The following is a 14499-nucleotide window of genomic DNA, read 5'->3' on the forward strand; positions in this document are numbered from 1 at the left end:
ATCCTCAGTGCCATGCTGCTTTATTTCATGATTAAGGCTCTGATGCATTTACAGCCGGGTCAAGTTGAAACAACTCTCCAGGACACTGGGCTCTGGGCCAGGTATCAGAGACATGGATTGCTCAAAATTCTTCACTAATGAACTGTGCAGATGAGCAAGCAGATTAAGGACTACCCGCCATGTACAGACACGTGCCTCTGGCTTGAATAAAAATTTTAGGCCCTTTCCCAACTCATGGTGCTCTTTCAAAGCTCCAGACCATGAACTGATTCTCCTTCGGATCATAATTTTCACAAGCCTTCTAGGAGACTCATCATAAGAAGACTATAATAGGGACTAATATTTATTGGGTGGTACTGTGAATGGGACACTACTGCACTATGTAATTGTAATAGTGTTAACTTAGTATATTCTCAAGGCAGTTCTAAGAGTTAATTTCTACTACTATTATCATCCTAGCTTAAAAATCAGGAAACAAGAGCCTAGAAAATTTATGTAACTTGTCCTATGTTAACAGGTAGTAAGTGACTTGAGTTGTAATTCAAACCTAGCCTAGAGTACCTCTCTAAACTATATACCACACTTTGGTTTCTCTTGATTTATTCAGCAAATGCACACTGAGCATTTGGGTCTCAACCAGGCACTGTGTTAGATCCTGGAACTACAAATATACATAAGACAATTTTGTTTTCTTTGAGCTATATGGTAGAAAAGGAGAAAGATATGTAGAAACAATCATAAAATGATACATTTAATTAGCAGTACGGACAAAGCATAAGAGAGGATATTAGATCTCCAAGTGAAGGGGAGTTACGGTAAAGAGGAAAAGTAGGCTTGAGAAAGGCTTATTGGAGAAGGCAACATTTGCACTAAGATGAGCTGGAATTCTCTGACTTAAGGAGGGAAAGAAGGAACAGCAGGGAATAGTGTATTAAGCAGAGGAAACAGCATGATTGAAGCATGGAAGCCTTAAAGTAGAATAGTCAGGGCATGAAATAGTCTGGTGTTGCTAGTTTAAAGTACCTGGTCATAGAACAGAAGTTAGTTAGGATCACAATGGCCAGAAGTGTTAAAAAAAAAATACAAGTTAAGAATCTTTGTTACAGAGAAGAAAAATACCTAATCAAAGATACTAAGAAAAAAAGAGATAATATCCATGAACTATTCCCAGCATGATGACTTAAATACCAAAAGATAGGGGGCGGGCCACGGTGGTTCAGTTCTCGCTTGCCATGCCAGAGACCCAGGTTCGATTTCCACTGCCTGCCCACAGCAAAAAAAAAAAAAAAAAAAAAAAAAGATAGGAATTTAATGATAAGAACCTCTGACATGTCAGATCAACTTCAGGGTTAATTCAGTAGTTCAGTGAGTGCACAGAAGTTTACTGAACACCCCTTTATGCTATTCACTTTGCCAGTGTCCCAGCCCGCAGGGGACTTTCCAGCTGCGAAACTAAAGAAAGCACCAGGTACGGACTGAGACATGACCTTTATTATAGGAATTTACCTACAGGAGTAAAGAAGAAAGCTAATCAGGGAATCACGCTGCTCCAAAGGTGGTCCATTCAGAGCTAGGTGGAAGTGCTCCACCCTTCGGCAGGAATCTACAGGACCAGTTATCGGGGCCTGAGACAGACATTCCGTTGAATGTGAGAGCATGGGTACAGCAGAGGGGTCTCGTGACACAAGGGTAGGACTGATTATAGTTTGTGTGCACAGGCTGCTCTATAGATAACAGTAAACATGATAACATCACAAGGGCCCAAGGCAGGAAGTAGGGGATAGATTAACATCCTACGCAGGGAAGGGTCTGGTCTCTTACATACGTTGACCTTTTGTACACTCCTCCTTCCACAGGGAGGTCAGTTTAAACACTAACTGACCCAGGGCATGCAAGCGCTGCGTGCTTTCAATCTTTATAAAAACCGAGGGAATGGCTCAGACTTGAGGTTCCCACAGCCAGATACTGATGGAAAAAGAATGCAAAAAGACACAGTTCCTGACCTTGAGAGGTTTACTTTCATTCATTCATTCATTCATTCATCTTTTTAACAACCGTTTGTTGAATATCTTCTATGTGCTATGCACTGGAATTAACAGAAAACAGGACTCATATGGTCTCTCCCCTTATTTAGTTTACAGTCTAGGAAAGAGTAACTATTAAATAGGGAGACAGCCCCATAAACTGGTACTTTCCATATAATATGGTAATTGATATGCACTGAGCATGACTAAAATACAGAGAAAGGGCACTTAATACTGGGGCTTATTTTGGGTTTTGGTGTACTGTAGGATCCTTTGATTTTCCACCAACTTATTTTAGCTATATAAGTAATACCTATGCAAAAAGAGCCTCTGGCCCTGCACAAAGCACAGACCATATAGGTACATACAGTTCTGAGCCAACTGACAAGGTTATGAGGAGAAAGTGTATATCCCATTGCATGGCATACTGACATGGGGCAAAAAAATACTCATTGAATAAAAAAGTATAAGGATACAACTGTCTATTTTTAGACAACATCTAATATATGGAAGGATGTAAATGTCATTGGGGAGGAAGTTAAAAGTAGATATGTTGTGGGACAGAAAGCAAAGGAAAGGAAATTGGCATGAACTGCAAAAAGAAGCTTGTGATTGATTTCACTGGAGTCAGGTAGATTTCAGGTCCAAAGGTAGCTCCTTCCCTAAGAGTGATAATATTTAAAAAAAAAGAGTGATAATAATAACTAACTGGTGGGGCTGTTTGGGAGTGTGCTGGTTTGAAGGTCTTATGTACCCCAGAAAAGCCATGTCCTTTAATCCTCATTCAATATTGTTGGGTGGGATCTTTATTCATTGTTTCCATGGAGATGTGACCCACCCAATTGTGAGCAGTAACTTTTGATTGGATGGTTTCCATGGAGATGAGTCTCCAGCCATTCAAGGCTGGGTTGCTTACTGGAGCCCTTTAAGAGGGAACCATTTTGGAAAAAGCTTTACAGTCCACACAGTCAGAGACCCTTGGAGATGAACAAGGAAAACACCTCCAGGGAGGCGTCACGAAACAAGAAGTCAGAGAGAAAGATAGCAGATGTCACCATTTGCCCTCCCAGCTGAGAGAGAAACCCAAAACTCCATCAGCCTTTCTAGAGTGAAAATAACTTCTTGTTGGTGCTTCTGGACACGGTCACAGCCTTAAAACCGTAAACTTGCAACTTAATTAAACTCCCCTTTTAAAAGCCGTTTTGTTTCTGGTATATCACATTCTGGCAGTTTTCAAACTAGAGCAGAGGGCTTTAAGATTATTCATCTATAAAGTGAAAACTATAAGAACTTCATAGTTACAGGGTGGTGAAATGAAAAAGTAGGGAAAAGTGGACGAGGAAGATAGTCATCAACTAGAGAGAGAACAGTATCAAAGCACATCCCTCTTCCCAGGTGTTTCCTCATCTCCAAAATGGAGATCACAAAACATAATCCTCACAAGGTTGCCATGAAGATTAATTTAGGTATTAGAATGAATACTACTTCTGTACAAAATATTATAATATGCATGACTACACTCCCTCCTCCCCCCAATCTCTTACCTAAATATACAATAAGCTTAAAAATCTAAATTAAAATGCTCAGAAATGTTAAAAGGTAAACATACATGGAAGATGATTAAAGACTAGAGAAAAGGGTCCAAGGCTATCTCAGAGACAGTATAATTAAACCTGGACAGGTTGCTTTGGATAATGTCTCCTAGAATAGGTCTCCCTGCTGCCCACCAAAACATATTCTGACTAAATTCGTATGAGCAGAAGTGGTAACCCAGGTGGTCTCTCATTCACCTAGCTTAAGCCATTCAATTTTCTGTACAAAGATACATTTAGTGTATAGCCATCAACAGCCTCCAGTGGAAAAAAGTATGTAAATCACACAATCTCTACTTCTAAAGGTTGGGGACAACCTTTCCTAGTCACTCTTCAGCTTTAGAGGGTCAGTTTCAGGGACAGCTGATGGCTATCCCCCGGTGCTGTGTATACAATGTCGCGGATGCTCCAAGTCTGGGGGATGATTTCCAGCATATTAGCAGCAGTTGGAGAAGAATCGATCAGTCCCTTTATAGCTTCAGGGCTGAAGACTGCCATTCAAATCATTACCACCATAATTATTAACCGCTATTTTAGTGAGATGTCTGCCAGACAAATGTTGTTCTTCCTTTCTTAATCATTAAAAAAAATAAAAATTCACTAGAGCAATGCTTGCCTCAAGTCATATTAACACATTTATTAAACCCCTTCTGTTTGCCTAGTTCAACAGAAAGTCTTGGAGAAATATTTAAAATGCTCTCTGGCTAAAAGCAAACAATGTGTAGGAAAGCGTTTCATACAAAAAAACAATTACAGGAAAGGGTTATATAGCATATAATACACTGCTACAATGTGTCACAGAGAGTGGCAATTTGGTTTCCTGCATTTTATGACTGTGAAGATGGGTGTGATGGAAAGGAAGCCCTGGGTAGATGGTTTGGAGAATATTGTGATAAGTTATTTTCTTTTCCAGCAGATGAGGGAAAAAACAACCAAGAGAATGAACAAGATATGCACCCCATTAGAGCAGCCACCAGAGCCTGAATTTGACAAGGGAGTTCATCATTTAGGATAAGCATTAAAGTTACTTTCAAAGGGCTTCTGCCTCAGGATGAGTGATGTGTCCTATGTGATTCAGTGAGAAATTCAAAGGCCCTGTCCACTCTGCATCCCAGAGTCGCATTCTGAACCCATTTTTCAATCATGCTAAACCCAAACACAACTCAACTGGCTGCACGCGATCTCATCAACCCTGGGGTGACAATTTTAAAAACATCTAAAAACGTTTATTAACATGGATGGAACTTGTCTGAATAATCCTCTTCAGAGAATAAAGATACTAAAGAAGAAAGTGAAAAAGAGGGAAGAGAACTGCGTAGGAAACAAATGAAGGTCGGGCAGGTGAAACAAGGGCAGCGCGGGGAGCCCACCGGGGCGAACCTTGGCTTCCCGTGGGCAGGGATCCGGCCACCGCCCCCACCCTCGGCGCGGCGGCCCCGTGGCCCACTGGCATGGGAAGCGCAGAGACACCCCCACGCAGGTGTGCGCTCCAGGGCCGAGCGGCGGAATTTATTGCGAGGAACTGAAGAGGACTGAGACGCTAGGAGGCGGCTAGATCGACGAGCGCAGATGATTTCGGACCCCGGAGAAGGCAGGAGAAAGACGCGGGGCTCGCGCCGGGGCGTGGAGGCTGCGCGGGACGAAGTCGGAGTGAGCAGAGAGGAGTCCTTGAGGCGTCAGGGAAATGAGAGTGAAAGCTAGAAAACAAGGGCTGGCAGGATAGTGTGACCCAGGGAGGTGCGAGTAGCAGAGAAAGAACTGCCAACAAGGAGGGTGCAATGAGCTCTCCCGAGAGCGCGTTCTACCTTCCGGACTAACGGGCTTGGAGCGGGCGGGGACACGAACCCCGGGAGCTGGCAGGTGCAGCGAGGCGTGACCAGGAAGCCAGGCACAAGCCACCACCTTCGAGTGAGCGCCGGGCCTCGGCGGAGCCGGAGGGAGCCGGAACTCCAGCCTGAGAGCGGGAAAAGCGCCGCGTCAACAGCCACGGCGGCGGGCGGGGGCGAGTGCGCGTGCGCGGCTCGCGCGGGTGGAGAAGACGGCGGCGAGAGCGCGCGTGCGCGCGGCCGGGCAACCACGGCGGCCGGTCCTGCCTGTGTCTGGCGGTGGCGTCCGGTCCTGCTAGTGACTGCGACGGCGGTTCCGGACACCTGCGGCGGCGGATTGGGCGCGCGGCGACCTCGCGGCGGACGCGGAGATGTGGCCCCTGGTGGCGGCGCTACTGCTAGGTTCGGCGTGCTGCGGTGAGTGGCCCTTTGCTCCTGGCCCTGCGGCTCCCTCTCGCCGCCCCCGCGGGCGCCCTCGCCGGCTTGTTGGTTGCGCTTCGGCTCGCCGGGCGCGCCCTGGAAAGGGTGGCCCGGGCGCTGGGCGCGCGGGGTGTGCCGGGCCTGTGCGCCCCGAGTGCGGACGTGAGAGGGCTCCGCGGGTAATCAGGGGCACCCCAACCCCTTTCTTCCCCTCCTCTACCTCCTCCCCCTGAGTGAAGAGCGGGGCTCATCTCCTTCACGCTGTTCTCAGCCTCCAGATGCACACACCGAGAAAGACTCCAAACCTCGCGGAAAAATTAACCGCGAGGAGAGAGCGAGATCGGAGGCTAGAGGGTAGCTGCTGTCAGGGTTCCCCTTCTTTCGCACTCCTCTCCCTTCTTAGTGCTTAGACGCATTCGGGGATGAAGGAGTGGGAGTGGGAGTGGGAGTGGGAGGGCCCGGGCCTCTTGCGATGAAAGTGCGCATTTTGGTGAAGTCGGTGAGACTGGGTTTCCGCTGTTTGCCCTGCCACATGAACATACAAGCGAAGGGGATGTAAAGGACACAATTTCATTTACAAGCTAGCATTTAATTAGAGGAATTTTCTGGCCGCCTCCCTTCCCCCCCCACACCCCGTTTTTTAACCCTAGAAACTCTCTCTTTCAACCCCACGCCCCAGCAACCACTTTAATACATCCTAAATTGTACATTCAAGTTTTCTCACTTTTCGAGGATGATCGTTTTTAAAGTAATCCAGGTTACGCTTGAAATATGAAGCAGTAACCTCTAGTCAAAACACATTTGTAGCAGCGTGGAATTTGTTGTCGCCAAGGGCGTTTTGGCCCCCCAAGATTTGGAATCCATTTCGCCTTTTAAAACTGTGTGCTTCCTATGTAAAAACTGAGAAAGGAAAAGGAATGAATATTCGTGGCTCTACAGTGCCCGTCTCATTTCACTTCTATATATTGAGGCTTTCGTGAACTTTTTTTGTCAGGTTCAGAATGCAGTTTGAGTACTAGTTAAGGCAATCATTACATTTAATTCCATTTTAAACTGATGGTTAGCTTAGTGTGCTGTTCATAAAGGATTTGCACTTCGATCTGTTTCCAGGATGCCGTTGAGTGCCTGCTTGTCACTTTTTTTCCCCTAAAGCATCCAGGGATGGTAGACCTGTTAATATACGTGAGATGTCCATTATCTGAAGGGTTGATTTAAGGTGGTTTCCTGTCAGCTTCATTAGTATGCTTGTTACCATCATCATTCTCATTATAACTAAAATAATACTGCTTTCAGATACCTGTTGTATAATCAGAAAGCCTTCTTATTAAATAAGACTATACATTGCTAATAAAATATCACTAATTCAGAATGTTGGCATGAGAGCTAGTCTGAATAGTAAATGTAAATCACATACTGTTTTAAAAATGGATGCTAATTTCAAGTTGATTAGAAAGAACTGCAGGAATGGTACTTTTGTGGACAGGGAGTTCTGTTAGGCCTCTCTTAGTAATAGTTAGGATCATATATCATTAGCACTCATTTACATACAATGTGAAGGTGCTTAAATCCCTACAGAGTCCTAGAATTCAAATTTGGGGTGTTTTACTGTACTTCGTTAATATTAGCCTGAAAAAAATAAAAGGCATTATGCATCTGAGTTCTCTTAAGTGTTGAATATAAAACAGAAAGAGATAGTGTCTATCAGGGTAAGATATAATGGATTTTTGTGTATGCTTAATATCTGTCTTTAAAAGGACATGTATGAAGAGATGCTAGCAGTTTCAGATCACAAGGATTTTGGAGACTGGATTTAGAAAAAAGGTCATGGATTTGGAAGTTCCTCTCTATTGAAGTTTGTATTTGCTTTCAGTTTCATTTATAAAGGGGATTGATAATCCAGGAGCTATTGCTTAGTAACTACTACAGTTTCAGTGATCTTTGTAGTAAAATAAGTTATCATCTCAAATACCCCTTCCATCTAATAACAGTCAAACTGCGACCCACTGTACTGGTTTACAAGATACAGAAACAATTACTGTGTTCCTTCCCCACCTCCCAATTACATTTTGTTTAAAACTGCATCAACTATTTCAATGTTATTTATTAACTGGTAAATAAAATGTTAAATAAATAATGACAGTGATATGAATGGGCCTTTTCAGTGGTTGAATGATTTTCCATTGTTCAATAAATGTTTTAAATTAGGGGTACACATGATTAAAAAAAATCTTATTTTCCAAGTCTAGTCGTAATTTGGCTTGCTAAATGAAAATGTTTTCTTTTCTCCTAAAGAATATATTCCTTTTAAATACAAGTTGCCATTTTAAGAAAGTAAATGCCTATTTAAAAGTACTTATTTATGGGGCTGCCCCAGCAGTCTAAAGGCAGTGTGTTAAAGCATTACACTAAATGCCTACCATTAGGACACTTGCTCATGCTGTCATCTGTGTTTTGGCAGATGTTTTGTCTTTGCCACTGAGTTGTTAATGGAGATTTGAAAGGCCAGGTTATAAAGATGAAAAATAGATGGGTTTTTTTTTTTACCCAAAATTGAAAATATTCTAAATCCAAAATAATCACTTATATTACTAAAACTAAGTTTACATTCCTTAATATTAATTCAGCTAAGCTAATATAGGCTTGCATTGTTTTTATAAATGTGTTCTTTTGTGATAATAATTTTCAGACTACCATTTTACCTATCTTTTTGGTTTTTCCTGTCAGACTTTTTAATATAACTTAAAATCTATATATTTATATTTTGTCTCAGCCTAATGTAAGAGTTCTGACTTTGTGTACAAGTGCAAATATGATTAAAAAAAATAAGAATAATAGTGTAGTATCATTTTTACTAAACTCATGGTAGTACTAAAGTAGAAAATTTAGAGCACCCAGCAAATTTGATTCTGCTATACCTAGACTAAGAAAATAGAACCTGGATTTTCCCTCTTTGTGCTTTTATCGTACTGAAACAAGAAATTAGAAACTGCACCCTCTGTTGAATGTTTCGTTCCAAGTTTAAGGAGTAGTTGCATAAGACTCAGCATCTAGTCAACCCCTGTATTGAGATATAGAATGTGAATATTTGACTGCATATCACACCTGTAGGTTAGAAGGGAAAACAAGGGGTTTGATACCAAATGGTCTGTCATTACGTTTTCCTTTTCAAGGAAATATGAATCCTGGTATGCTCTAAGCACTTTGTAAGGCTCCCTTGGGTATATAGACAAATTTCAGTGTATAGGCCTCTTAACAACTTAAAATGTAGTGTTTTCTTTTTTAATCCCTCTATGGTACTTAATATGTTTTAAGTGTTTGATAAGGCCATAGTTTTGGATGTTATTGGCTTTAAACTGCCCATGCCCTATAATTTTAGGTCAAATTGCTTCCATTTTTGTGGGGCCATTTTTAAATCAACTGGGTGGATTGATTGCTTTGAGATTTAGAACTAAACAATTTAGGGATGACCCACTTTACCCCAGTCCTTTATTTCACTCTCCCTTGAGGAGATAGCTCGCTAAACTTTCCTTTTTGTCCCTAATCTAACCCAATTCAATTTTAAACTCCAGTTATTTGTAACAATTAGGTCTGATGGCGGAAATTGATAGGACTCATTTTTGACAGCATCTGTACTCATTGGCTGTGCTTCATTTAACTTAGTGATTGCTGAAGCTTCTTACTTCATTCCTAAACACCCCTTCTGAACAGAGAATCACCTTCCTACTCAACTGAAAGCAAACAGACAGTGGTGTCTACTGTGAACTCCTTCAACTTTCCTGCCACCATTTCTAAACTTATCTATAATATGTTAGGCAATCTTAATCTCATTCTCCCTCATCCCATTGCAGAATACTTCTTTACCTCTCCAAGGCAAGGATAGCCTGTGTATTACAGCTCTTTCACTTCCATCATCTTAGAGACCTGCCCAGTTAGTTTGGGTCTTCAACATTGTTTCTTAAATCTCCTTCTCCATTGACTCCTTCCTCTTAGCTTGAAGAGGTATTCAAGCTATACCCCATGTTAGGAAAAACAAACCAAAAAACGAAAATAAAAAATAACCCACCTTGCCTTTGACCTTGCTTCCACATTCCCACGTAATCATCTCCTGTGCTGGTTTGAAACTGTTGTATACACAAGGAAAACCATGCTCTTTACTCCTATTGTTGGGTGGGATCTTTTTGATTAAGTTGTTTCTATGGAGATGTGACCCACCCAGTTGTGGCTAGGACCTTTTGATTTGGTGGTTTCCATGGAAATGGTCTCCATCTGTTCAAGATGGGTCACTTACTGGAGTCTTTATTAAGAGGGGACCATTTTGGAAAGTGCTTTAGAGCTGACATAGACAGAGGCATTTGGAGATGCAGAGAGAAAATGCCCCTGAGGAAGCTGTTTGAAACCAGAAGCCAAAGGACAAGAAGACGCCAGCCACATGCCTTCTGTGATAAGTCTTTCTTGAGTCAAGGTATCTTTTTCTGGATGCCTTAGTTTGGACATTTTTATGGCCTTAGAACTGTAAACCTGTAACTTAATAAATTTTCTTTGTAAGAGCCACCCTATTTCTGGGATATTTCATTTTCCAGCAGCATTAACAAACTAACATACCTTCTCTCTGTGCTTTTTCACACTGCAAATTTATTGAAAGATTTACTGCCTCTACTTTTCCCCCTTCTTTTACTTTCCAAATGGGATCTGATTTCTGATCCCCCTATTCTGTTGACATTGCTATAGATAAAGAGGCTAGGGATGTTATAATTTTTCAGTCCAAGAGATCTGTCTTCATTCATCCCACATAACATCATTTTATCCACAATAAGACTCCCTTGGAATCTATAATGATGTTCCCTGCTGGCTTTCCTACTTCTCTCTGCTTTTTCTTACTTTCTTAGCTTCTATTTAACTGTACTTATTTTCTCCATAAATATTGATGTTCCACAAGATTTTATTCTGTCACCTTCTTTGTTTGCTTTATAAGATCTCTCTGGGCAATCTTGCTTATGTTCATTGTTTCAATTACCAGCTATATTCTTGGTGATTCCCAGGTCTTTATAGTTCCCACCTTTTAAAATCCAGATCCATATATACTGGGAATCTACTGGACATCTCCACTTCATTTTGGGTAAGCCTGTTCAACATTGAAAGAATATTCACCCCAAATTGTCTAAATCTCTCTTCTCTGTAGTTAATCCATGATTTAACTAGTTCGATGCAATATTTTGGTGATTAACTTTATGCCCTCACCTTCAGCCTCACCTTCCACATGTGACTCCTGTTGATTTTGTTTCTTTGATTTTTACTGTAATTTTTAGTTCTCCTCTCCAGTGGCCATTGCCTGGACCACTGTAGTAGTCTCTCAGTGATTCTCCCGTTCTCCTTCCTTTTCTCCCCTCAATCCACCTTCCAAAGGTAGATGCAGCTGTCAGTGTTATTTTTCAAATGCAAATCTGAGTGGTTTATAGTTGCTTATGTTTACCTGTCCAAACTCCTCAGTACAATTTGCAAGGAAGGCCTTTTACAATATTTCTCAAGTGACCTTTTCAACCACATTTCCTAGAGCTCACCTGACTAATGTGCTCATTTTCTTCATTCCTCTGTATACGTGTGATTTACTCCACCTAGAAAGTCCTTTCCCAAAGCATTCCTATTCATCCTTCTCATGATGGAGAGTTTAAATTTTACCTTCTAGGAAGATCATTGTAACACACATTCATGTAATTTAAAATTCTTCTATCCATCCATTCAAACTGAATTGAGATTTTCCATTAAAATGCACAGTTTTGTAATTCCATAATCAGGCCTATAGAAATGAAAAGCAGTGGAGAATTATCTTAAAATATGGAAGTGAATTCTGTCCCATGCACTATTTAGATTTTCCTTTTGGAATTTATATTTTAAAATTTTTGTATTCATAAGAAACATCCTCTCTGCTGGACCCTGCAGTAGATTCTGAGTTTTTTGGCTTGTTAAAGCTGCTTACATATTATAATTCTAAGGCTATGAAAATGTCCAAATTAAGGCATCAGCAGGAGGATACCTTTTTCTGAAGAAAGCTGCTGGCATCTGGGACACCTCTGTCACGTGGGAAAGCACATGGCTGGTGTCTTCTGGTCCTTCTCGCCTAGTTTCATTGCTTTTAGCTTCTGGCTTCAGTAGCTCTCTCTCAGCTCCTCTAGGAACTTTTCCTCTTTTTGCTTTTTATGTCCTTTATTCTTTCATAAAGAGCTCCAGTAAAAGGATCAAGACCCACCATAAATGGGCCAGGTCACATCTCAGTTGAAATGCCTAACCAAAAGGTCCTACCCACAATAGGTGTATATCACAGCAATGGATGAAAAGAACATGGTCTTACTGGGGTACAGAACAGCTTCAAAACAACATGCTAAGGATGCCAACTGAAGACATTGTCTTTGCTTTTATAGCTTTATAAGCCTAATGGAGAGGACAGTTATTACAGTATTCTTTAATCAGTACAGTGGTAACTGATGAACTGGGGGCAGTGGGGAGAAGTAAGAAGGGGCATGAGTATAGCCGAGTGATGGTACAGAAGGGGGCAGGATTGTACATCTCAACTATTTTAGTATTAAAAGCAAAAGTTAGCCGATTGTAACTGCCATTTATTGAGTGCTTGCCATGTATGTGAAAGTCACTGAATAAGAACTTCATGTTCATTATCATTAAATCTTAACAAAATCTCCATAAGTATATACCATTACTGTTCACTTTTTTTTTTGTATGCTGTATGTCAGGGTCACATTTCAGTATTTTCCCATGTGAGTATCCTGTTATTGCAGCACTATTTGTTGAATTTTTGCTTGTTTGGTTTTTGTTTGTTTGTTTGCTTGGTTTTTTTGGAGAGGTGCATGGGCCAGTCACATTTTATAAACAAGGAAACGGAGGTACAGAAATTAGTAGCTTGCCAAAGGTTATACAACTAGGAATTGCTTAAGCTGAGACTTGAGCCTGGGTCTTACTCCACAGTTTGTGCACTTACCTACTACATACCCAGTTACCTAGTGAAGGGTATTGACCTTTTTAGTTTGGGGAAACAGCAAATGCAAAGGCCTTTAGATGAAAGTGTATTTGGGTATTTGCGGATTGCAAGAATGTCTTGTGATTGAAGCTTAGTTTGGAGATGGGGGAGTACAGGAGGTGGAACTGGAAAGAATCTTGAAGGACTTAATTTATAGTCCATGCTAAGGCACATAATATTTAGTCTGAAGGAGAGAAGGGGGACTTGTTAAAGTATATTAGGCAAAAGAGTGTATATTTGCATTTAGAACAGTTATTTTGGAAACAGGCAAGTTTATTGGGCCTGACGTGGGGAAGTGTTGATGCTCGAGGCAGAGGGCCAGTCAGGAGTGTATAAAAATGGTTCAAGGGAGACATGATGAGTGCCTAATTCATTTATTCATTAGGCGTTGGATTTAGGTTGAGCCTACTAAGAAGTCTCTGTGGGTAAGGAGATGGAGAAATCCAGCATTTATTCCTAAGTTCCAGGTCTGGTTGACTAATAGGTAATAGAAAATACTTTGAGGAAGTGAGGATTTGGATGCAGGGCAAGGTGAGGGTGAGTAGAGCTTTGAACGTGTTTGGTTTGGAGTAACTGTAGTACATCCAAGTAGAAATGCACATTAGACTGTTGACTTGCAAAGGTCTGTGGTTAAGAAAAAAGGTGGGGCCTAGTTCTTAAAAATTGTGTAGCTAGTTAAAACCAGTGGAGTAAGGGGAAATATTGGGTGGGGGTGGGGGAGTGTTGTATATGAGACTGTGAAGCCATAGAAACAGTAACATTTAACGTGATTCAAACTGGAAAAGGGAGGACAAAGCAACAGAAAAAAAGTCAGTGATATCAAGGACAAGAGAAGGAAGGGAACTGCTCACTGCTTGAGAATTGCAGAGAAGTTAAATGATGGTGAACAAAGACATTTGATTTTCCATATGGGATGGATTATGGTGACTAGCAAAAACTGTTGTAGAGAGGAGGTAGAAGTGGAGGAATGGCAGAGATTTAAGGGTTGAATCGGAGGTGAAAAAATGCTTAGATATTATTTTAGGATGCTTGGGAAGAAGAAGAAGACAATTTGAGGGATTTTTTGTTTAACTAGGTGATTTTTTCAAGCATCTCTTAAGAAAAAGCTAAGGTTAGAAAAACTAATAGGTGGAAAGGCTGCAAATAGGGAGGAAGCTGATATTAATAATTAGGGAAAGAGGAGATTGATAGATGTGAAGGCAGATATGGAAACTTGCTCACAGATTCATTTCTGAAGAGGGGAAAATGGGAGGAAAAGATGTGCATCATTGTGGTTGCAGCTAAGTTTATAGGTGGAAATATAAGACATTCTGGCTTCGCATCTGAAGAATTTAATTTTAATTAATTAGGAAGAGAGGGCTTCTTTGGGGAATATAGGAAAAGGGGAAAAGGAGAATAACTTAAGAGTTATTAAAATTAAGGGACAAGTTATGTGGAATGCACTAGTCAAGTGGTGGGTTTTCTGTCCATTGTGCTGAAATGACCAATTCCAGAGATACTGGGGTTTCACAGAGAGAATTTATTGCTCAGAGTGAAGCAGGAAGTCAGATGACCCATTGACCTCAGAATTGGTCTCACTAAACTCCAGTAAATCCAATAGTTTTATATTT

The 14499-nt window shown here is 41.2% G+C and overlaps 1 protein-coding gene across 5 annotated transcripts in view; it reads left to right on the plus strand.

The window, feature by feature from the left end:
• Nucleotides 1–5683: 5683 nt before the first annotated feature.
• CD47 (CD47 molecule) overlaps nucleotides 5684–14499 on the plus strand; it is a 73942-nt gene continuing 65126 nt past the window's right edge. For all 5 annotated transcript variants that reach the window (XM_077118474.1, XM_077118475.1, XM_077118477.1 and 2 more), the window contains exon 1: nucleotides 5684–5859. In XM_077118474.1, the coding sequence (XP_076974589.1) occupies nucleotides 5814–5859 (46 nt within the window). In that variant the 5' untranslated portion in view covers nucleotides 5684–5813. The remainder of the gene's footprint in view (nucleotides 5860–14499) is intronic.

The sequence above is a fragment of the Tamandua tetradactyla genome, chromosome 10 (assembly GCF_023851605.1).
Source record: "Tamandua tetradactyla isolate mTamTet1 chromosome 10, mTamTet1.pri, whole genome shotgun sequence".
NCBI classification, from domain to species: domain Eukaryota; kingdom Metazoa; phylum Chordata; class Mammalia; order Pilosa; family Myrmecophagidae; genus Tamandua; species Tamandua tetradactyla.